General features: G+C 37.2%; 1 protein-coding gene across 11 annotated transcripts in view; it reads left to right on the forward strand.

Moving 5' to 3' along the window:
* The window catches only part of EMSY (EMSY transcriptional repressor, BRCA2 interacting), an 83,991-nt gene extending 59,523 nt beyond the window's left edge, over positions 1 to 24,468 (forward strand). For 4 of the 11 annotated variants that reach the window (XM_081238763.1, XM_081238767.1, XM_081238768.1 and 1 more), the window contains 8 exons: positions 1,296 to 1,494; positions 9,188 to 9,352; positions 11,044 to 11,199; positions 12,233 to 12,274; positions 14,881 to 15,080; positions 17,055 to 17,618; positions 18,586 to 19,086; positions 22,864 to 24,468. In XM_081238763.1, the coding sequence (XP_081094889.1) occupies positions 1,296 to 1,494; positions 9,188 to 9,352; positions 11,044 to 11,199; positions 12,233 to 12,274; positions 14,881 to 15,080; positions 17,055 to 17,618; positions 18,586 to 19,086; positions 22,864 to 23,058 (2,022 nt within the window). In that variant the 3' untranslated portion in view covers positions 23,059 to 24,468. The remainder of the gene's footprint in view (positions 1 to 1,295; positions 1,495 to 9,187; positions 9,353 to 11,043; positions 11,200 to 12,232; positions 12,275 to 14,880; positions 15,081 to 17,054; positions 17,619 to 18,585; positions 19,087 to 22,863) is intronic. The other 7 variants (XM_081238769.1, XM_081238770.1, XM_081238772.1 and 4 more) reach the window with 4 other exon arrangements.
* The last annotated feature ends 601 nt before the right edge of the window (positions 24,469 to 25,069 follow it).

A 25,069-nucleotide genomic window follows, 5' to 3' on the forward strand; every position in this document is an offset into this window, starting at 1 on the left:
ATATGGCCTTTGAAAGCACTTTGGTTATTATAAAATTTGATTTACTTGAAACCTAAATATTGGAGAAGCTGGAGATCTGTTCATTTTTCGACAAGTAAATGATAAGGGAGCTTTTCTGGAGATTTGTCTGGGAAATTGAGGCTCAGGATTTAATCCTGTGTTGCTGGGCTACTGTTTATTTTGCAGATACTTTACTTTTCTGAGAATATCAAAGGAATCGATGTCAGCTTTGGTTGAGAAATTCTAGAATTTTTGTAAAAGATACTAATTTACCTATAAACTAATAATTTGCCTTTAGAATCAGTTCCCTCAGTATTATAGCCAAATAGTTTACATATCTAAACAATAAGTTTTGTGATTTTCTAATAAGTTCAAATTGCCTTTAAATTTCAACTGTAACAGTTCCATTTACTCCATCATCTAAGTCATAACCCATGTTTTCATTCTTGAAGTTTTAGAAATGGTGACTTAAAGAGTCTGAAAAGGTTTAGAAACTTATATATGGGAGAAATAAAAAATAATTGTGGTGAAGTAATACTTTTATTCCATGCACCCAATTGAAGTTAACTCCCAGAGTCCAAATTTTGAAGTGGAATGGTTCACTGTGAAACTTTTCTCCCATTTCACTTGTTGTAGTGTCTGTGGTTTTTGACCTTTGCCAAGAGTTGATCTATCACATGTTCCTTATGGATTCTAATAGTTGTCTAAATTAGTGTTCCTCTGGGGATTTCTTCAAAGATGACTTAAGTCCTTAGCAATTTTACTTTGTGCAGTTGTGTTAATTAGGAATTTCATTTGGTTGCTAAAGAAAAGAAACCTGAAGAACAGTGGCTTAAACAAATTAGGGTTTTATTTTTATTATGTTGATAAATATTCAGAGGGAGGAAATCCTGGGACTGTTATTGTGACTCAAAATTTCCCCTGGGAATCTAGGCTCCTTGTGTCTTTCTGTTCTGCCATCCTTAGTTTGTGACTATCATTCTACTGTATAGCCTACAGACTGTAAAATGACTCCTGAAGTCATTACAGGCAAGAAAAAACAGGGTCAAAGGCTCTTGTTAGAATCATAGCTGTTGTAATGTAGCATGTACCGCTTGAAATTTTGTATGTGGCCTGCTATAATTTGTTCATAGATTGAATTCGTCTTTGATGAACAGTGCTGTGCCCAAAGTATAATAAATGTACAGAGTACCGTTTTCTGTGTCAGGAAAATATTTGTTTCATTGTGACCTAGAAGTTAAGCATTTTTTAAATGCTCTAAATTTATACTGGTTGTATTTTTGCTTGTGTTCTAGGTTCTTATTAAACCTAAACCAGTGACGTTTCAAGCCACAGTTGTTAGTGAACAAACAAGGCAGCTGGTCACGGAAACATTACAGCAAGCATCCAGGGTGGCAGAGGCTGGTAATTCATCTATTCAGGAGGGAAAAGAAGAACCACAGAGTTATACAGATAGTAGTTCCTCTTCTACGGAGTCCTCCCAAAGTTCCCAAGGTAAGATCCATTTTACTTCTGATTTATGTAATTACTGCTGACATAGTGCCCTAGTTCTAAAATAGTTGAACCTAGGGATCCCAAACAAACATGTATGCTTTGACTTGTTAGTTCTTTTGATTTTATTGTCTTTTGTTTGATATGTAATCAGTGAGCTGAAGTTTTGTTTTTGGTAAGGCTTATTACCATTCTTTCCTGCCTGGTATATGTTCATCAAGTAATTGGTAAATTTTAGATGATGATTTTGGCAGGTAGGTATTATCAAACTGGATAGAGCTGTGATTCCTTCTGTTTGCTTTGAGTAAGTAGAAGTATGCAAGAAAGTGAATATACCTTTTGAAATGGTTGTTGCTGAATCTTGAGAAAGGATCAAGGTGGTCAGAGATGGGGCCATAAGTGGGCTGTAAGTGGGTGATCATACATTGCAGTTTGCATGGGACAAGTCTTAGTTTATTTCTGTTCTAGAATAATTATTAATAGCATTCGCTTTCTCTCTCAAAAATGTTCCAGTTTAGATGATAATTATACGGTTGTCCTAACTATAAGGAAGGTGCTATGAAGCCAGACTCCATAATAGGGAAAATCATTATCCTTAGTGCTATTTTAATTATGTTTTTCTAGGAAGTCACTTGAAATAGACTCATGATCATAAACTTTGAGACTTTCTACAAATCTAGTACCCATGTTTGTCAGTTACCTTAACCACCCATATTGTCAGGTAGCATATTTATGCCTGTACTTAGAAGCTCTGATATATCCAAACAAAACTGTTTATCTTCTTGATCATTCCTCACTTACTCCATTTCCTCTCCTCACCTCTCCATTATTGTCTCTGGAATGCTTTCTTAGCACCTTCACCTTCAATACAGCTTCTTCATATTGTACAGGAATTATTATTTTAACTCTTCAGTGGAATCTTCCTAGGTTAGTCTTACTAATGGTTCAAATTGCTGATTATTCCATTAATTCAATTTGACATTTATTTATTAGTTTATACTATATATTAAACTTCATGAGAAAACTTCATGAAGGAGGTAGCATTTGAAATGGTCTTTGAAAACTCATCAATTAAAAATTAAAATGTTGATTTTAACAAACAATATGGCACTCATTTTAGAAAATGGATAATTTTCTTCTGCATATTATCAATAATAGTAATATTTTCTGAATCAATTTGCTAAGATTTAATTTATCATTCTGTATTGATTATGAATCAGTTTATGTCTAATTATAGTAAGATGATGCTTATTCTCTTATTTCTTTTAGACCTTCTGCTTTGATATGTATAGATTCCATTCTTAGCTTAACTCATCAGATTTTTTTTTCCTCTTTTATTTTTAAGTCTGTAGTTATTTGAATAATACCAGCCTTTTTTTTTTTCCCTTGAGAAATATTTTCATAGTGGGCTGGTAAAATGTTTAGGTTATGAATTGGTGCTGAAATGGGGACCCGAACAGTAGATGTCTGTGTATACATAATCTCAGGTTATCTTTTGAAATTGCTAGTTTTTTCCTAAGAGAGCTATAAGCCAATCATTACTTCCCTAACATGCCATTTTATTAGTGAGCCTTCAATTTTCATTCTAAGAAAGGGACAAAAATTTGGCTATTTTTGGAACTGATTGAGTGTAAAGTTTTCTGCTCTTTGATCTGTTATTATACATGGCATCATTTATTTTTGTTGTTTATCTTTCATTGCATATTACTTCTTTTTAAGATATTCTGTAATACAGAAAAAATTCACCATTCAAAGTAGGTATATGTAATATAGTTGCCTATAAAGCCAGTTTTTATAATCCGCATTTACTCCTTTCACCATACCCTTGTATAGTTCCTTAGTACAAGGGGCTGGGAATATATATGTGCTATGATTTAAGAGAAAGGGATAAAAAAAAAAGAGAGAGAGAGAAAAGGGCTTTTTTGGGTTTTTGGGGGTTTTTTTGGCCACACCTCAGAGCATGTGGGATCTTAGCTCCTCAACCAGGGATCAAACCCACGCCCCCTGCAGTGGAAATACAGAATCTTAACCACTGGACCGCCAGGGAAAGGGATAAAGGTTTTGATCAGTCTAAGACTCATGTTTGGTTTTCAAGGTATAAGAGGGTCATACTTAATGGGGAATAGAAGCACTATATAAGAGTCCATTCTTTCTTTATATTGCTTTTGTAGTTTTTAGCGCACCTCTTTTTAGTAACTTTTAATGTAATTTCAAACTTACAAAAAGTTGCAAGAAGATTAAAAAGAACTCCTGTGTATATTCTTTACCTAGATTCACCACTTATTTATATTTTGCCCTATTTGCTTTGTTGTTGATTCTCTTTCGGTCCCCCATGTGTCTATAATTTTTAAATTTTTTAACCAGTTGAGAGCAAGTTGTAGATACTATGTCCTTTACCTCTAAATACTTACATTTGTAGGTTTATATTTCTTAAGGGTTAGTCTGTTCATAACTAAAATACAGTTATCAAAATCAAGACATATGAAGTTACAGTTCTGTAATCTACAATCCACTCAAATGTCATCAGCTGTCCAGTCATGTTCTTTGTAGTTTTACCACCACCCGCCCCCCCGACCAGTCCACAATCCAAATTAGGATCATGCATTACATTTAGTTCCATTTAATTGTCATGGCTCTTTATTTTCCTTAAATTTGGATAATCCTCTAGCCTTTCTTTGTGTTTCTTGATCTTGACATTTTTGAAGGAAATAATCAGTTACTTTGTAGAATAGTCTTCAATTTGGTATTGTCTGATGTTTCTTTATCATTTGATTCAGCAGGAATTCCACAGATGTGATATATCCTTAGCTTTGTCTTATCAGGAGCCACTGATGTCAGTTTGTCCCAATATTGATGATGTTAATGTCGATCTCTTGGTTAATTAAGGTGATGTCTTCCTGTTTTTTTTTTTGCATTATGAAGTTACCATATTTCCCTCTGAGATTAATGGTAATTTATGGGAGATGCTTTGAGACTATATAAATATCATATTCCTCATAAAACATTTATCTACTAGTTTAAGCATCCATTGATAATTTTCTAAAGCCCATTATTTGTTATATAGTTGATAGTTGGCATTCTACTGTAATAATGAATCAACTTTGCTTGACTTCATATCCTTTTTCTGGTGACTTCCTTTACACAAGTCTTAGAATAAGGATGTCTTTTATGCCAAGGAATTTCTTGATTCTACTTGTGGTTTCAAAACTTTCCCCACCATTCCCCACCCACAAGGAGGAGCAGTTTAGGCCTTATACCTTATTTCTGAACTATCTCCTCACAGGCTAGAATAGAGACCTTCATCTTCACCTTGTTGTGGCACTTTCCTTGATCACCCTAGGAAGGTTCATCCCTCCTTCTATATACTATGCTTCCGAAGTTGCTTTGTAGTACCAGCTATTTTATCATTGATCATTTTATTTTGTACTTTTTTTGTTTGTTTAATATAATTATTTTCCTTTCCACTAGGCTACTAGCTTCTCAAAGGCAAGGATCATATTCATCTCTATATATTCAATATTTAGCGAAGAGGTTAGCTGGCTCTAAGTAGACACCAGTAAAAGTCCCTGAATGAACAAACAGCAGAATAGCAACCATAATAACTGTGGTACAGAGTTAAACTTCAGCCTTATAAACTAATTTTTGTTGCCTGAGTCCAAAACATTTTTTCCTTTTTGGCGTTTCCCCTAACCTAGTGGGGGGCCTTTTAAGCTGTATACCCCTGAAGTATTTTTACATACTGATAGCTAGATGACCAACCCTAATAGTTCAAGGTCATACTTGCCTAGATCACTTACTGAAGATTGGACCGTATGCCTTCCATAGCTCCTGAGCTTTCCTTCCTATTTGGATCTTCTTATTTTCCCTTTCTCACTTGGGAATAGGGTTATTGGGCTTATTGGGTTATAGATTTTTTTAAAAAAAGAAAGAAAAAATGTTAAAAGTTTTCTTTATTTATATTCTCTTTATTTCCAAAAGGTTTTAAGGTAGATTAGCTAGAATATAAGATTATGTGAAGTAAAATGGAAGAGAAAAAGGAGACAAAACCAAGGGTAAGGATTTAAGATGGAACATGGCATGAGGCAAATATAAAAATGCATCCTGTAAAGACATTGCTTTAAGTAGGCCACAACTTGGTTTCTAGGATGATTTTTCCAGAAGCTTCATGATCTTGGTAGGTCATGGTGAGGGTGAGGAATAAATCGAGGTTAAGCAAAACATACTTGTTGCAGAACTTTTCAGAGCCATTATATACTAATATATGTTGGGAAAGATGAAGGATATAATGTAAAATGCCCCCAACTTTTTTGACCATGGAGCCCTTCTTTTGCAGAACATCTTTTTTAAAAAAATTTATTTATTTACTTTTGGCTGTGTTGGGTCTTCGTTGCTGCGCACGGGCTTTCTCTAGTTGCGGCGAGTGGGAGCTACTCTTCATTGTGGTGCACACGCTTCTCATCGTAGTGGCTTTTCTTGTTGCGAAGTACGGGCTGTAGGCATGCGGGCTCAGTAGTTGTGGCTCGTGGGCTCAAGAGTGCAGGCTCAGTAGTTGTGGTGCACAGGCTTAGTTGCTCTGCGGCATGTGGGATCTTCCCGGACCAGGGCTCGAACCCGTGTCCCCTGCATTGGCAGGCGGATTCTTAACCACTGCACCACCAGGGAAGTCCCTTTTGCAGAACATCTTGAGGAATTAATGTTCTCTGGAACATGTGGGGCAAAGCTGTATAAGCAGTTAAATACTGTGAAGGCCTTGGGCTTTATGACAGTACTTCAGAGGGAAGGTACCTATTACATCATGGAAGGGATATAGACATCTTGGGTTTAGTTTAGAAAAGGTGGTTTAGATGCATAAGGCATCTGGGAACCATTTTATATGAAGAATTGGTAGGTCGAGAAAGGACATTTATCATGGAGAAGAGAAGATGAAAATTGGGTGGGGTTGTGGGGGACACAGAACTGTTGCCAGTTATCTTGAGGGCTGTGACATGGAAGAGGGAAAAGAATTGGTCTTTGGTAGGTGCATGGACAGAACTAGAACCATTGAGTAGCAATCAGAAGACCTGCGTCCACTCTATGTAAGAAAATTTTCTAATTGTCCTAACAGTGCAAAGATGGAAAGAAACTGTCTTAGAAAACAGTGAGTTCTGTGGTGCTGGATTCCTAGATTTTTAGGGATATTTTGAAGATTTTAGCATAGGATTGATGATAGTGTTACTTGATGATAGTTGATGATATCATCATCTATCAATGATCATACTATCATTGATGATAGTATACTTCTCGATTGTCTTTTCTAGCTGAGAGATCTTATGATTCTTTGCAAATGTGATATAGGCTTTTTATTGTAAAGACATAGGAGACATTCTTCCACAGAGATGCCTGAATCTGCCTTTGGCTATAGCAATACAGTGTTTATCTCTAGTACCTAACATGTAGTAGATGCCCGATAAATATTTGTTAAATGACCTGTGGGGAAAGATATCTGAGGGTCAGTAGGCCATCATCCTCAAGAGACATAGGAAAGTCTAGATGGATGCACACTGCATAATCAAATGGAACTGTTAGATCAGGCTCCTGGTGTCTCAGTCATTGCACTCTGACCCCAGCATCAGACTTGGTAGGCAGTAGATTTATCTAGTCTAAGCATAAGCCAAAAGTAGAGAGGAAAATCACTCAAGGAATGTTTTTCACATTTAGGTTCACACCCTCATTCTGTGTCACAGCAGTTGGGGTTGCTGCATTGGTGCTTTGTATGGTCAGCTACACTTTCTGAGTATGGGCAGAAAGAGAAAGACCAATCTACCCAGTCCCTATGGGATGATGTTATGTGGGGTGATGTCTCTGACAGGTGGTCCCATGTGGAAATCTGTTCTCCTTTTCCAGTCTTATTCTACCTTATCTCTCTACCAGTGCAGTTTTTGCTTTCTTCTGGGTATTCAGTATGTGTATTTTACAGAGTTGGGTTGCAAAGTCATTCTTTGCCTATAGGTCCTCTCACCTAGCCAGGGGTACTTATAGCATCATGAGAAATTCTTAAAATTGAGAACTTAGTTTATATAAAACTAAGGATTCCCTAATATAATCAGTTCTCTTAAGTTTAAATTCTATATATCAAACTTAGAATGAGTAAAGAAAAACTGTTATATGCCTCATGTGGCATTTGATATTACTACAGGATATTGTCCTTCAATCATCTAGATTTTTTTTGAAAGTTTAATGGAAATTATACATCCCTGGTGTAGCATATACTCTACCTAGTGTTTAGAGGCTAGGGTGAGGAGCGGAAATACAATTTGTTAATGGTAAATAAAAATTCCAGATGTTTTGTATATTGATTTTGTTTTCTTTGGGAAGACAGTTTTTTTGTTTTTGTTTTTTTAACAGTCATTCCCCCCCGCTTCACCTTTTTGGACAACTTTGTGGTTTTCAAAAATACAAAGTTCATAGAAGGTTGAACTTAAGTTGTATTTATTCTTGGTTTTAGGGCTGCATGAATTCTTTTCTGTGATGCTTTCACTGACCATTCCAATTCACAGTAGTCTTTTTCTTTCTATATAGTTGCCCTGTTTGCCCTAATCATTTGACTTTATCCCAAAATACAAAGCTATATGTATATCTTTATTTTATGTCTCCTCTATTATAATCTAAATTTGGGAGTAAGAGTCATGCTTTTATAGCCTGTATAATTTCCTGTGTGGTATCTTGGACCAAGGAGTTTAGGAACTTAACAATAGTCTAATACAACCTACTTATTCTGTAGATGGAAAACTCAATAAATAATTTGTTGTTTGATTTGATGTGTATTTAGTATTTACATGCATACTTATATAGCATGAATATAATGAGCCTTGAGTTGGGGCTATAATTTATTTGGAAACTAACAAAAAGGCTTAGAACTTTTCAGCCCACAACCAGAACAACAACAAAATAAAACACTTCTATTGTCCTTCATAGTTTATAGGGCTCTTTTATGTACATCATTTCATTATATCCTCAGAAATCCTGTGAGGTAGAGAGGTAATTTTAGTGTTGCCATTTTAGGAATAATGATACTAAGACCCAGAGAATTAACTTGCTGATAATTGGTAGAGCTAGGACTGTAACATAAGCCTTTGAACTCCAAATGTTATACGTGCCACATCATGCTGCTTCTAGGTCATTTATCCATTCTTGTTGTCAATGGACAGGATTTCCTTTCAGTAACTCAGCCATCCAATAAGTGTTCACTGAATGCTCAGGTTATAATACAGAACACATTTTTAGGTGCATTGGGGAAAACAAGACTCATACAGCGTTTTGTTCTTACTGTACACAAACATGCACCCACCCACACAAACGCACACCTATTTATTATAGCAATCATAACATTGAATTGTAATTTGTCTCTTTACATGTCTGTCTCTCCAACCAGATTGTGTGCTTCTTGAGCATCCTTTGATTATTCTGTGAGCTCCTTTATATCCTCAGTGCCAAACGTCGACTCACGCACATAGGTGCCTAGTCCGTTGAATCAGTGAATGAATGAATAAGTGAATACAGACATGAAAGACATTATGCCCTCTGGGGGCTTACAGTCTTCTTGGGGAGATAAAGCATGAAGTTTATAGTAAAACAAAGATTAAAAAAAAAACAAATTGTTTTTTTTTAAGAGAAACTTTGTTTATAGGGTTTTTTTTTTTTAACTAATATAAAACAGATTCCCAGCCTGTAGTTCATGTAATTGCTTCCCGGCGTCAGGATTGGTCAGAACATGAGATTGCAATGGAGACTAGCCCCACCATAATTTATCAGGATGTATCCAGTGAATCACAATCAGCTACTTCAACAATCAAAGCTCTGTTAGAACTCCAACAGACAACAGGTATGAATTCACATGCTCAACTGAATGAAGCATGTTTTCTCTAGAGATGGGTTGTGCTAAAATACTACTACTGTTATATTTTCTTTGTTATTATTTGAGCACATTTCCCCCCTCTGGACTTGTCTATAATCATTGGTGCAGTCTGTTTACTTGTCAGTTCATTAAGATGTTCACAGGAGTACTGAAGGATAGACAGACTATAGTCAGTAGAAAGAAGAAAAAAATGGCAGAGCTCTTTCTTCTCTGTCTCCTGCTTAAAATGGACAATCCTGTTGCCTTTTGTCACCAGAAAGGAGTAGGTCTATCAATTCTAAGCATGAAGATAAATGCAGTACAGTTGCCAGTTCTATTCAAGAATAGTAGGAGGCAGATTGGAGGGCCCCTGCCATCCTCCTTGATATTGGTGGGGCAGTTTTGTGGTCCTAAAACACCATTAATGGTCTTGCTAGCATTCTAATTTCTTTTTTTATCTTCATACTTCTTTGTGTAATTTAACAACTTGAGCTTCCATGCAAAGCTATTCTTATTTAACAAGATCCAATCAGTATTTCTAGTTACTAAATATCTTTGATAAACTCTAGACAAAACTGTGTTAGTTATACTGACTTTTCTATTATAATAGGTCAAATATTGTCAGAGTATTTAAGGGACCTTAGCGATGATCTCATCCAACCCTTTCATTATGGATAAACAAACCGAGACCTAGAGAGGTTACCCAGTTGGTTAGTGGCAGAGTGAGAGTCCATGTCTTTTGATTCCTAGTTCAATGTCCTCTCTATTTGTGGGGTGACTTTTGTATTCCTTTGGTTTTGTTTTGCTTTCTTTGTTTAAATGATTATCTTGATTTTGTTACATTATATGCTTGGTGAGAATAATCTGAATGATCATTCAGTGTACTTAATTACTGGTTACTATTTGTTTGTAACATCCACTCTACACTACCCAAAGAATACTAGCTTTTATTGTAAGTCTTTGGTTAATGTTTCTATTGGTGTTATTTTTGGCTTTAGGCATTTCCTCAGCTCCTTATCTTTTACATACTCAGCTATTTCCATTAAAGCCTTATAGAGGGTGGAAACCAAATGATTTTGTAGAAAAAGTGATAATATAGAAAGTTATTCTATCCATGGAAACCATTCTTGACTCTAGACCATTCCATTGACATTTTTGCAGGAACAGAGAGGCCATATTTTCCTGACACTGAAAATTTTTATTCTTTAAGAGTCACTAAAAATATTGTAACATTTCTTTGGAGATTATCTTGAATTTTTAATAGATCAAATTATACTGGTGTGCCCTAGAGCAAATCATGCTGTGTACTGCTTACTCACCCTTTGTTTTCAGGTTGGTGAACTCCACAATACCAGGTACTGCCTTGAAGGAGGGTAAAGGAAATGTTCTAAGGGGAGTATGTACAAGGGAAACAGATGCAATTGTTTGGCCTAGTGATAATAGGGGGGGATTTTAGTCTGATTGCATATGAGTTCTTGCTAGGCTGCTGGGTATGGTTGCACAAGTTGTGCACTCTACAGCCATACATAGCAGTCTGCTCTTTTGTTTTCAATTCACTGACTCCTTAGTCACTGCCCATGTGGCACCCCAGAGGTCTTGTTCATTTTTCCTGAGGACAACTCTGGTTTTAGTACTTGTTTGTAATAAAAGTTAATTTTTCCCCTGACTTTTTTATACAGTAAAGGAAAAATTGGAATCTAAACCAAGACAACCCACTATTGACTTGAGTCAAATGGCAGTGCCTATTCAGATGACCCAGGAAAAGAGACATTCTCCTGAGAGTCCATCAATTGCTGTGGTAGAGTCCGAACTAGTTGCTGAATACATCACTACTGGTAGGTGTCCTCTTAAAAAGCAGTATTAAGGTAGGAGAGCTACATTTCTGGATTTCATGAGATGGTTGTTTTGGGGAGAATATATTTTTTATATTTCTAGATCTCTTCCAGTTTTCTCTGAGAGCAAATTCACATTGTCCTTGGGATTTACCCTGTCTTTAATGACTAGTGGGAAAAAAAATCAATAGGTTGTTAGAAAGTTTGCTAGTAATATAAAACTGCAAGTTGGCCATAAATAACATCTGTGAACATAGGGCAATAGTTGCAGTGAGAGGATAGAATATCTTTTATATAAGAATAAATATTCATATGCATCTGGATTTTTTAGTTTTGGGGAAGGGGAGGTAGGTCAAGGGAGAAAGAAGGTATAAAAGCCAACCCTTTTTTTAAAATGTAAAGAAAAAAATGTGGAAAATTTTAAATCCCTGTAAATACTTAGGAGTTCTGGTGGAAAGCACATTAGGTATTTGTTTAAAATGTGGCCTGGCAGCAAAACACTAATGAGGTTTTTGGATGGCATATGTAGAGAAGTGGCGCAGGAAGGATAATAGATTCTTTCATATTCTGGTGAGACCACACCTGGAATACTGCCTTCTGTTTTCGACACTTCATTACCTTGAGATTTGAAATAGTTCAGAGAGTAGTAATGTGAATAACTAGGGGTTAGGAGAGATAATTTATGGGGCAGCATGTAAAGAATACCTGTCTTACGTTTTCTTTAGCAGTGATTAAAAAAGAACATAAAGTTACAAATATTTGATATTTGAAAGATGTAAATAACAAAGTGGAAAAGGAATTCTTTGGCATCATTTTAGGAGATATTGTTAAGACTAATGGGTTAAAATTGCCTAAAGGGAAAAATCCAATTAAAGATTATGGAAAGCCATCTAGTATCTTTCTTTAGAGCTATTTAGCAAAAAGCAGAGCGTAGTATGTTGGGGAAATCAATAATAACCTCTGGGGATAGACTAGATTATCAAACAGTAAATAGATGAAAAGACCTATGATTTCTTCCCTTACTTATCCTTTTCAGAACGCACTGATGAGGGGACAGAGGTTGCTTTTCCCCTTCTAGGTAAGTGGTGTGCATCCATTTGTAGTATAACCTAAGGTAAAATATGATTGTTTGAGGGGGAACCACTTAAATGGATGCGCTCTACTCTGATCTGGTAGAGGAAAGGTAAGCTCTACTCAGTGAAAGGGAGAGAGACTTTCCTTTTGCAGAATACTAGGATTCTTTCTCAGAAATGAGCAGTTTGACATTGGAAAAATGAGTTGTTTAAAGAAATAAGTGACTGTTTTATGGTGTTTACATGGCCCAGTTAAGGTCACTTCAGCTGTTTTCCAAATATGCACTCTGTGACCTCCCTTCCATAATCTCCTCCCATCATATCCTCAGCCTCATTGAGTTTTTTCTTTGACTTCAAAGCCAGCTTCCTGGCCCTGGCCTCTTGTATCATCCTGCAGTGGATATTATTTTTCTCTAACTTTTCTGCACTCTGGGGAATTACTATGAAGAGATTTATAGTATCTTGAATGAGGATTATTTTTAAATGGTTTTAGTTGATCATCTATTAAATCCATTTCATTTCTTAATAAATTTAATGTAATAATTATGAAAATTAGTGTGGGCAACAGAAATCTGCCATATAATCTGATAATTTCATCAGAAATTATATTTATGTACTATTTATTTTTCAAATGTCATTCATTTCTGATGATGCTTACATCAGTAAAAAACTTCATTAATTTGCTTGCTCAATTTTAATATTATTAGTATGATTTGTTTTTTCTCTTTTTCAGTTATAAATGATTCAATACTTATTTTAATATAAACCTTTTTTTCAGTTTGGTTGAGCACATATGAAAGATTTTATTAACACATATAATTTAAAATGTACATATAAAGCATATTGTGGAATACAGTAAGATACTGTAGTACATTTATAAAAGAGTACTGCTGGTGCTACCTATAACCTCATATCACATGTAGGCATATGTATAACAACAATAGAAAAACTGCATTTGTGAATTTAGATAGAATGTGTTATAAAAATAAAGCTTGTTTTTATTTCACTGGCTAGTTTTAAAGTTCTGTACTATAACACATAAATGGCACTTTTACACTGATTTCTGTAGTGTTCATCTTACCCTTGGGCACCCCACTATGACTTTTCTAAGTATGGAACCACTACTACTTGAAATTGTAGATCAAGATATATGAGAATTAGAACCACGGATTATTGAGAGAGTTTTGATATTCTCAAAATCCTTAGCTAATTTTACAGATTTGTTTTAATCTGTTCCTGATTCAAAAAGTTGGCTTCCTAGTGACCATAAGCATTTTTAAAGGTCTGTAGAATAAGAAGTGATGATTGTTTATACTGTTTAAAAAGTTGAAATTGAGAAGACTTCCCTGGTGGCACAGTGGTTGAGAATCCGCCTGCCAATGCAAGGGACACGGGTTTGAGCCCTGGACCAGGAAGATCCCACGTCGTGGAGCAACTAAGCCCGTGTGCCGGAACTACTGAGCCCACATGCCACAACTACTGAAGCCTGCGCGCCTAGAGCCCGTGCTCCGTAACAAGAGAAGCCACTACAATGAGAAGCCCACGCACTTCAACAGAGTAGCCCCCGCTCGCCACAACTAGAGAAAGCCTGCACACAGCAACCAAGACCCAACGCAGCCAAAAATAAATAAATACATTTAAAAAAGAAAAAAAAAGTTGAAATTGAGGCTGATTAAAAATGGTAGTTTGGCATCAATGTAGATGTATAGTTTTGCATCTGTATATAAATGTAAATATAAATGTATAGTTTACTCCATGGGACCTTGTAGCAAGAGACTAAGAGGTGGGGTTGTTTCCTAAACTATACTCTCACTCATTTGTGTCAGATGAGCTAAATTTGAATAGATGAAAGAAAGAACACTGACTTTTCTGTTACTTTGTTAACTTTATATTTTAGTACTTAACAATTTAAGGACCATTTTCAATTCAATACTTCATTTGGTCCTCTTCTAAGAAATAAGTTTTTATCCCAATAAAAAAACAAAAATAAAACAAACAAAATAAAACCTCTAAATTTTAGAGGTTAATAACATAGAGTTTAAGTGACCTCTTCAAATTCACATAGCTGGTTGGTGGCAGAGCGGGACAGAATCCAGTTGTGACTCTTGGTCCAGTTCTCTTTCTGCAGTATCACCTTGACCTCTTACATCTTTAGGATATGAGACAGTGTCACTTTGTATATAAAGGAGTGAATGCTTCTGGTTTTTGTATTGTGTCTGGAACCGGGACCAAGAGATTAAAGAACTTGTACTGTCTCACTGTCCTTATAGTCTGGGATTTGATTGCAGAAACTGATTGTTGTTTTGTTACCTTAATGGGGTAAAGGTCACTGGAGAAAGAGTACAACTCACAAGAGGATATAACTTTAAGGGATTTGTTCCTCCTTTGTGATAATAGTTTTCACAGTGCTTCCACATACATTTCTCATCTCATCCTTCTAATAGCTCTGTTATTCCCGCTTTACAGATGAGGACACAGAGAAGATAAGTGACTTTTTCAGAGTCACACAGCTCATAAGTGGGCAGACTCTGGTCTTCTGCCTCCTAGTACCACACTTTCTCTCTGTGATGCAATCTCACAGACATTTGTTTCAAATGACTACTGGTTACAGATGCTGTGGTGATTTCTGGAGAAATATCATCACCTCCTCTATTTTCAGTCAGCCATCGCTCCCAGCCCCAACAGCCCTCCCAGCCTCAGCGGACCCTCCTCCAGCACGTGGCTCAGTCACAGACCGCAACACAGACTTCGGTGGTGGTGAAGTCCATCCCAGCATCTTCCCCTGGAGCAATCACCCACATCATGCAGCAGGTTGTATCTCTTCTTTTTCCTCCTACCTTCTGTAACTGCCTCCTTCCTGAAATAAGGTTTAGTTTCATCTCCTTTTATAAGAGGGGAAATAACTGAGTTGAGGAGTGTTTATATAGTTCTTTCATCTGTGAGGAGTAAGGGAAATGAACTGAGTCTTAACACCAGAAAGTAATTAAGAAATAGTGTTCTTGGATCTTCTGTGAACTCTTAACATTTCAGAAGGGTGAGGCTATCTAGATAAATCTATGACATCAGAATTGGTCACTGTTTCTATGTATTTTATTGTTATGGAAGGATTTATCACTGAGGTAAGATTTTCAGATGAAACAGAAGTTGGCTTGTTTAGCTGTTTGTTGCTGTTGCTGGGTTTTTCATTTGTTCTACTCTTTGCTTTTATAATGAATCCTTATGGAAACATTAAGAATAAGTAGGTAAATAAATATTTGACTTCGTTCTTTTTTTAACATATTTATTGAATATTTTACTTCTTTTACTGTATGTGATCAATTGAGGAAGAGACTCACAGGAAGGAGAATGAATTAATATGAAACAGAAAATCTGGTACCAAGGGTAATGGGGAAAAGGAAAAAATATATTGATGACATTGATTTTGTGCCAGATACTGTGCTTTGAGCTTTAAATACTTTAACTTGTTTAATTCTTGCTATGATCCTGCAAGGTGGGTGAATTATCTCTCTTACAAATGAGGAAACTCATGCTCATAGAAATTAAATAACCTATTCTGGGTGGCAGAGCCAGGATTTAAACCCAAAGCATCCTGCCTCTATTATAAAGTTATGTCATAAATATCAGATTTAAGCATGACTTATTATTAGTAGCCACATAAATTATCATTACTCAGCTGGTAGAGGTTGACCCTAATTACAGGCAAACTACTGGAAAGGCAGTGAAGAAATTGTTGAATTAAAAACCTATATGCGTAAGGTCATTATGAGATAGGGGAGGGTTTCAGTTGAATCTCAAAGTTTTAAAGTTTAGAGTAGATGTGTAGCCTTTGACAAGGCAGTGGGAAGGATGGGGTTGGGGTGGATCTTCTGTCACTGAGGGAAGCCAGATGGCCAGAGGTTTTGCTGGGTGTCCGCTCTCAGCCTGGAGTCTGGCCCTTATCTGGCTGTCCTGACATTGACCTTTCTCAAGACACCCAGGGAGGTCGGACAGCTGGCCCTAACCATGTCACTGAAGATCGCTGCCTCCTCCCAACACTATTATAACTGACACCAGGCCATCTCCCTTTCTACTGACAGGAGCACTCTTGTCCCCTCCCCAGTCTCCTTCCCTCCTGGGAGCCAGGTCTCTGGGGAGCCATTGCCTGGTGGGCCTGGAACCCAAGCAAAGAGCGAGGAGGGCTGGGGCAGAGGGCAGTTCACGCAGACCTTGGTGTGAAGCCTGACGAACCGTCTCCACTCGGAGCCGAGAGGCCCTCTGTGGGGACTGGGATGGGCACGGCCTTCAGATAACGCCTACCTTCTGGACCGTGCTGGATGGATGGGCGCACGGCCAAAGTGGGCTTCTCTGAACCTTGGCTTTTCTCTGGTTGCCTCACTCCTGGGTTGCTGCGTTCTTCCTTTGGACAGGTGAAGAGCTCTGATGACCAGGCCGGAGAGCTGTGTCCTGAACCAGGGAGCCTTTTCTTTTTCTGTGTCGTGCTGTGCTTGCAGGGCATCCTTATTTCTCTTACCTATAAGTTCTGGGCCCTCTAGGACGTTGCTTATTGCAGTGAGTTGGCCAGTTTTTGCAGTACTTAATGTTGAAGTACTAAGAGTTGAAATTATAAGAGTCAATCTAAGGCCCCCTTTAGGTTTAGAAACCTTGAGGTTTTTTGGTCTTTTTAGGTTCTCCCTTCTGAAATTTTTTTGAATGATTCTTGTAATCCAGTCTTTTCCAATTTGAGGAAAATGTAGCAATATAGGTGTTTTTCTTATTTCATTCTTACTTTGTGCCTTTTTTACTTAGGCATTAAGCAGTCACACTGCTTTTACCAAACACAGCGAGGAACTTGGAACTGAGGAGGGCGAGGTTGAAGAGATGGACACTTTAGACCCTCAGACAGGTCTGTTTTATCGATCTGCCCTGACTCAGTCACAGTCAGCTAAACAGCAGAAACTTAGCCAGCCACAGCTGGAACAGACTCAGCTGCAAGTGAAAACTCTGCAGTGCTTCCAGACTAAACAGAAGCAGACCATCCACCTGCAGGCAGACCAGCTCCAGCACAAACTCCCGCAAATGCCCCAGCTTTCCATCAGGCATCAAAAACTCACCCCTCTCCAGCAAGAACAAGCACAGCCCAAGCCAGATGTACAGCACACACAGCATCCCATGGTGGCCAAAGACAGGCAGCTTCCTACCTTAATGGCACAGCCCCCACAAACTGTAGTACAGGTGCTTGCAGTGAAAACCACGCAGCAGCTCCCCAAACTGCAGCAGGCTCCGAACCAACCAAAAATCTACGTGCAGCCCCAAACCCCCCAGAGCCAAATGCCGCTCCCAGCCTCGTCAGAGAAACAGCCGGCAAGCCAGGTAACGGAATATTGATAGCATGCAAAGTTAAACTTCTCTGTTCACGGAAAAAATGAGAACATCACGGCCCTATCGTGATTAGCAATGCATTCTCCTGGCAAGAGGAAGCTCAAAAGCCTCATTACACTGGTATTACTTTACCCCATCAGAAGGTTGACATTAGGGAAGAAATGCACGCGTTAATATAGGAAGAAAAAAAAGCATAGCGCTCAGAACTTGATTTTCCAGGCAGTTTTTAATGAAATAACTTCAGCATTGATCAACAGTGCCTAGAAGCGATATCCCTAAATTATTTTTATTTTTTAGGTATAAAATATTTATTTCCATGCCTGTAAACTCTATTTCTGTGGCAATAATGCTAAGTAAAATATAGTCTTTTAAGGAGCTTCATTGACCGTCTTCCTTTGTAGTTTTACATCATCACCATTTGGTTAATAAATTTATCTTCTAGATTTATCTTCTAGATTTTGGAGGAATTATCTGTGAATATTGAAAAAAAATTATATTACGGAAAATCAGTGGCTTTGAAGTGATGTATGTGTGTATTATAAATACATATATATAGAATATGTTTGTATAAATGTATTTTGAAGCAGAAGATTGGAAAAAACCCCTACTTTTTATTTTAAAAAGCTGAAGATTATATGAAATAATTTGAGATCGGTTGAAGGTATACTGTGTGGGGATGTAAATCCCAAAGGAAAACAAGGCTGCTGTGACTTTTTTTTCCTTTACTGTTATGAACCTTGGCTGGCTGAACAAAGGTTCTTTTGACCCCTCCTCTTTTACTAGGTTTCTGACAAGTAATCAGATACTTTCCCATCAGCCCTCTTTTTAAAACACCGAGCTCCAAAATATCTTCCTAGTATACCGCACGAATGTTTCTTTTGCCATATTGTCTGGGGTGTTTGATAGGTTTTCTCAAAGATATGTAGCTGTAACACACACAACCCCAATTTGTTTTCAGGTGGAGCAGCCAGTTATAACCCAAGGATCCTCTGTTACAAAGATAACTTTTGAGGGGCGCCAGCCTCCCACAGTTACAAAGATAACTGGTGGCAGTTCTGTGCCTAAGTTGACATCACCAGTTACAAGCATAACTCCCATTCAGGCCTCTGAGAAGACAGCAGTGTCAGACATTTTGAAAATGTCTTTGATGGAAGCTCAGATTGATACAAATGTAGAGCATATGGTAGTGGATCCCCCAAAGAAGGCTCTTGCCACTAGTATGCTCACTGGTGAAGCAGGATCATTACCCTCCACCCATGTGGTGGTGGCAGGGATGGCGAATTCCACTCCCCAGCAACAGAAATGTAGAGAGTCCTGTTCAAGTCCATCTGCTGTTGGCCCTCCCCTAACGACAAGGAAAATCGATGCACCAGGAGTGCCTACGACAGGCCAGTTCATGCGTATTCAGAATGTAGTCCAAAAGAAAGCTGAAGAGAGCCCAGCAGAAATTATCATCCAGGTAAGAATCGGAAGGAACACCAGAAATCTTGAGCATATTGGGGGTTGTGGGTTTGGTGTGTTTTGGGATGTCACAGGAAAAGTCAAGCCAAAACGGGAAAGAGATTTATCTTTGAGATGACATATGACAAACTTGGTTTACTACCTGTTACAAATTTACAAATTTATACTTATTTTCTGAAACGAAGTCCTAGAAAATTGATAGATATTGTCACAACAGCACACCTTAGAGGCAGTCAAGGGCCCTGAGCCCATGTGTCTGCTTGATTCATAGATGCAAGCCACACTTGCCAGTGTTGACTCAGCAAGTCAACCTACAAGATCAGCAACTTCCCAGGTCAAACTTTGGGCTCCCCAGTCTTTGCCCAAAGAATATAAGTAGTTTGTACTTCTGGGATATAACTGGATGGTACTCCTATTTCAGGTTAGTTTCAGGGACCCTTTCCTTGCAGAAACACAGTTCTTGATCCAAATTTATGGTTTTCAGGACAATAAAACCTTAATTAACTGAAATGTCTGGAGAAACATGTTGTAAGAGAATGTTTCTTAGTAATTTAATTTTATGTCTAACTTGGGATTAACCATAAAGCTTTGCTTTTTATTTCAATCACTGTGTTATTGAAAAATCTTATTATGGTTACTGTCCTGCCCTGGTAAGTACAGGCTAGTGAACATGATGGATTATTCATTGACAGTAGATCTAACTATACCTCACATTCCCTTCATTTTAAAACTCATCTATCATCTTGTATAACAGATCCAGACTGAAAAGTTACACTGGCTCCAGAGTAGCTTTTAGAAATTGTGTTTTATTTCCCTCTCTCCTTGCAAGGTATCAGGTTGTTCTCTTGACATTTATAATTTTTGCTTGGAAGGTGTCAGAGCAGCACATTTTAGTTAATTGAGAATTTGGATTTATTGAAACGTGGATAGTCTAGTATTTACCGTAGACTCACTATTGTGTGACTTAGGTGTTCCTATAGTAAATTTTGCCTTTCCTGCGATGCCAAGCCATGAGAGAATGCAAATTGACCAATATTAATCCAAATATGATTTAACTTAATATGGGGGAAATGCTTAAGTGCAAATAGATCTGGCCATTAAATTATTCAAATAATTTGTTCCTTCCTGTCAGAACAAATATTAGTGAACTAAATAATCCTTGACCGAAGGATTTGTTACGTTTTCTTTCCACCTGAAGAGGTAAGGTTTGGTGGAAAAGGAAGTTTCCTGGCTTTGCCATTCACTGTGTGACTTTGGGCAAGACTACTTAACCTCACTGTGCCTTCGTTTCCTCATCAGTAAACTGGGAGTAAGGAATGCCTACTTTACACGATTGACATAAGGATTACACAAAATTGAGATGAAGCACCTAGCACAGTACCTGGCTTGTAGTGATTGCCCAATAAATGGTAGCTATTACTATTTTTACTAAAATTTACTGTGGCTCCTGGGAGTTTAAATTGGTATACTCACTAAATTGAAAATAATTTTGAATAACTTATTTAGAAATTATTTTCTGTACTTTGTGAAAAGGGGTGAAAATGTAATTTGCTTCAAGTATCAAGGATGATTGCTAATGAGTGGGTTCTCTACAAGAATATCAACTAACTTTTAGCATGTACCATATGCTGGGTTGCTGTGCCAGAGGGAAGAGCAGCATAGTGATTAAGAACCAAGCTTTTGGAGTCAGAAATGCCTAGATTTGAATCTCACCTGTACTCCTTAACCACATTGTGGCTTGGAGCAACAGAGTTAACCTCTGTCCCTGTGATGAAATGGAAACAATAACACTTAACTCACAGGGTTGTTTTGAGGATTGAGAAAATGTATATAAAGCAGCTGGTTAAGTGTCTGATATAGAGTAATACTCAATAAGGATAGCTTCTGTTATTATGATCATCACTAATATACTGTTAGAACATTTTCAGGTCTCACTAGTTATGCTTAGCTTTGACCCAAAGTATTGATTTTTACTGATTTAGTAAAGTACCTATTGACATGAGTGAAGGAAGTCTGCAGAAGTTCTTTGATTCCTTAAAAACTATTCTGTAATACTTCAGCATGTTTAATATTAAATGCTTTGTAGACAGATAATCTGTATTTCATTTATTCATTCATTCATTCATTCCACATGTATTATTTAACCTCTGTCTTTCCAGGCACTGTGCTAGGTGTGAGGATAGAGGAGTAAACAAAATGAATGTATCTTCTGTTCTGAAGGAGTCTATATATGTGGAATTGATAGAATTTTAGAACTGCAATGATCTTTAGAGCATATCTTCTCTAATTATCTTATTTTACACAAGATTAAACTAAAGCTCAAGGAAGTGAAGTGACTTTTTCAGAGGTCCACAGCAAGTCAGAGCCAGAGCTGAACTAAGATTCTGACCCTACCTGAGACTTTTTCACAATGATTAGCTATATGGAACAGGGGCAGGAGGGTGAGGGAAGACAAACAAAAAGAACTTCAGCACTCTAGAATCAATGCCTAGGCATCTTACACTATTTTCTTGATAGTATTAAAATTAAATTTGCATCTTCCCTCAGAAGAAGGTTGTTTTGGTTAGGTATATTTTCAAAGTGCTGATATTCAGCTTTGCTCTGGGGTTTTTTATGTTAAAGATACATTATTCATTTGAAAAGTATTTATTGAGCATCTAATGTGTGCCAGGCCCTGTTTAAAGTTATGGGCATCTAACATTGAAAAAGATAGTCGAGTTCTGTGCTCTGGTCCATACTGTCTTGGATCTTACATTCTAAGGGTGAGAAGAAAACAAAGAGATGATAAATACAGTGAAGAAAATGTAACAGAACATAATAGGAGTGGGGGGTGGGATCGAGCCAATACTCTGGTTTCCTTTCATAGAAGGAAGGCTTTTCAAAGCCTTTTACTCTAAGCATTTGAGCTAAGATGCAGATGACAAGATGGAACCAGCCGTGTAAAGATTTGGAGGAGGAGTATTCCAGGAAGAAGGGAAGAGCTAGTGCAAACACCCTATGGTACAAGTGAGTTTGGCATAAGGCTGGAGCCATCCATGGTAAGGCTTTTGATTTCATAGCAAGTACAATAGGAAACAGTTGTAGAGTTTTAAGTAGGGGTATGATATGAACTGATATACCTTTTAAGAAGGTATATAATAAAGTTGAGAAAAAAGAATCTGACAAGGCAATATGGCCTAATATGTGTTTATCTATTGGCATTTTTATTGTTCAAAAGACAGTTTTGTCCTCCCTAGTCTTATTTTCAATAAAGATTGTTATTATGTGACCCAAACAAATAACTTCCCCTTTGAACTACCAAAGGGCTTAAAATATATTGTGGTATCAGCAGATTAATCATTCATCTTACAGATAATAATAAGCAAAATCTGATTACATTTACATTTAAAATATGCTTAATGACCAAATAAAAATGTCCTTTAAAGTCTGTCTCTTGAATTAGGCCCAGACTTCAGCCTCCTTTGTTAGAAGAGGCACCATCAAGGAGTGGAAAGATCACTTTGAGTTGTAGAGGACTTGGATTTGAATCTTGGCATCCTGGCATTAACGCTGACCAACTGTGTGACCTTGATTAAGTCGCTTACTATCTTAATTTCCTCATTTGTAAAATGGGAATAATATTAAGCGTCTAGCACAGTGCCTGGCATCTAGTAGTTGTCCAATTAATGTCAGTTTCCTTTTTTCCTTCCTTATTGTTGTTGAGGAAATCCTTCTGTCACCTTTTTTTTTTTTTTTTTTTTTAAACCGTAAAGCTCTCCTGTGTCTTCTCTTTCAGGCCATTCCCCAGTATGCTATTCCTTGCCACTCCAGCTCCAATGTGGTAGTAGAGCCCAGCGGGCTCCTTGAGCTAAACAACTTCACCAGTCAGCAGTTGGATGACGATGAGACGGCAATGGAGCAGGACATAGACAGTAGCACAGAAGAGGGACCCGAACCCAGCCCCTCTCAGAGTTCTGCTGAACGGTCCTAGTGTTTTGGACACAGGAGTGCACTTTAAAACCTACTTGGTTACCAAGTGTCCAGGGAAGCCCTTGTATTTTGATGTCTAAAGAGAGCACTTTGCCCATGCTTAGGCTGTGGACCCTGAAACAGCAGTGTTTGAACAAGAATTGCTGCAGGAGTAGCATTTTAAAACAAGATAAAACTCACAGGGGAATGTACTTTTTTTTGAAAAAAGAAAAAGATGCACATCTACAGTGACGTGAAACATGATATTCTTTCTCTGTTGGACCATGGCTAATGGAAAAGTTTGTCTTGCAGTGGAAAGAGACTTTTCCTGTGAATGTTCCTCAGCTGGTTTCTACTGAGCAAAGCACCATCAAAAAAGGAGAATGTGAATAGTTTGTATTTTGAAACAGTGTGTCAGGAACAGTTTTTTTTTTTAATCTTGTATGTTTTTGCAAATCCCTGCAAGTGCTGAATTGGTTAACATTTTACATCTGCTCAGTTCATATTTTATAAAATAACTAGTTCTTTAATACTGGCATTAAAGAATCCTTGTTAGATGGTAAATATCAGGTCCCTAACCCGTGGGAAATACTTTTTGGGTGGCTTGTACATTCTCACCAATTGTATGCTAATTTATTGTGTTGTTGTTCCTTTGTGCTCTAGGCAGCACACTTGCCTTCTATTTATTTAAATGTAAACATTTCAAAGCAGGCCATATTCCTTCTGACAAATTTCCTGTAAGCCGGGATTGCCTACCTTTTCCATCTCCAAACCTCCCCCTTCTCCTTTAAGAAAACTTAATGAGAAAATGTTTCATTGTGAAACAGAGGGAAAAAAACATTTTCTGATCCAAAGGAAATGTTCAGTTACGTTCAGGAAAACAAATTATTCATATGATGCTATCTTAACATTGAAATTGCACATTCATGTTGGACTGAGACTTTGAAAATAACTTTTACATACTTTTGTTTAACCCCCTTTGAAATGTATAAAAAGTTCATTTACAGTTCTAAATGTAATGGTTTTAAACATTCTACCTTTTTAGGACACGATTTGTTAAAGCAATATGTTTGGGTCTTGTGATCACTGTCTGTCACAAGTAGAGTGAGGGGTAAGAGGGTGGGAGGGTAAGAGTCAGTTTTGACAAGTTGTGGCAAAGGAAACTATACTTTTCATTTTTTTAAAATGTAAATAGAAAAATTTTTAACGGTTTTATATAGATTTCACTATAAATAAGCATTTTAAGACTGACAAATGTTGAACTGTACATACATATATCAGCATAACTGCCCAGTTTTTTGGTGCTGAAGTACTGTAAGTAGAATTCATCAATGGTCTCCTAATTTTTACATCTATATCTGGAAAAAAAAAAAAACTGTGATCCTGTAGTTAATAAATTCCCACTGGAGTGACACTGAAGATTTAAACACAAGCATTCACAAGATGCACTGATCTCTGGTAGTTGTCATTATTTCTACTACGCGATAATGACTTATACCCATAGATGGAGCTGTTGGTTATTATTTTGTTGTACAAATTCACGTTGAAAAGACTTTGTGACTGTTTCTAGTTAAGTAATTTTTTTTAACCTCTTGGGTCATAGACTTCTTTGAAAATCCAATTATACTATGAACTCTCTCACCAAAAAGATACACATGCCAATATACATGTTAGGTTTTGCATACATTTTTAGGGGTTCATGGGCCCCTAAGCCTATCCATGTATTCCAGGTTAAGCCCTCTGTTATGGTCAGTCCATTACTTACAGATGTAAGTTTTTATAAAATAAAATATCTTTTAAATATTCATGCATCAGGTAACAAGAGCAAACTTGAATAAAGTCATTATGTTCTACTTCTACATATTCTGGCACCATAGCATACCTGTGTCCCTTTGAGAATTTAGCCTTAATATGTTTCAGCAACTGAAATGGCAAATGAAATTTCCATGGTCTTCATTTTTAAAAATTAGTATATATTTTAACAAACTATCAAGTGTGGGATATAATCTTTTTTCTTTTAAAATTGTTAATTT

This window comes from Mesoplodon bidens, assembly GCF_964165515.1.
Source record: "Mesoplodon bidens genome assembly, chromosome: 7".
Taxonomy (NCBI): domain Eukaryota; kingdom Metazoa; phylum Chordata; class Mammalia; order Artiodactyla; family Ziphiidae; genus Mesoplodon; species Mesoplodon bidens.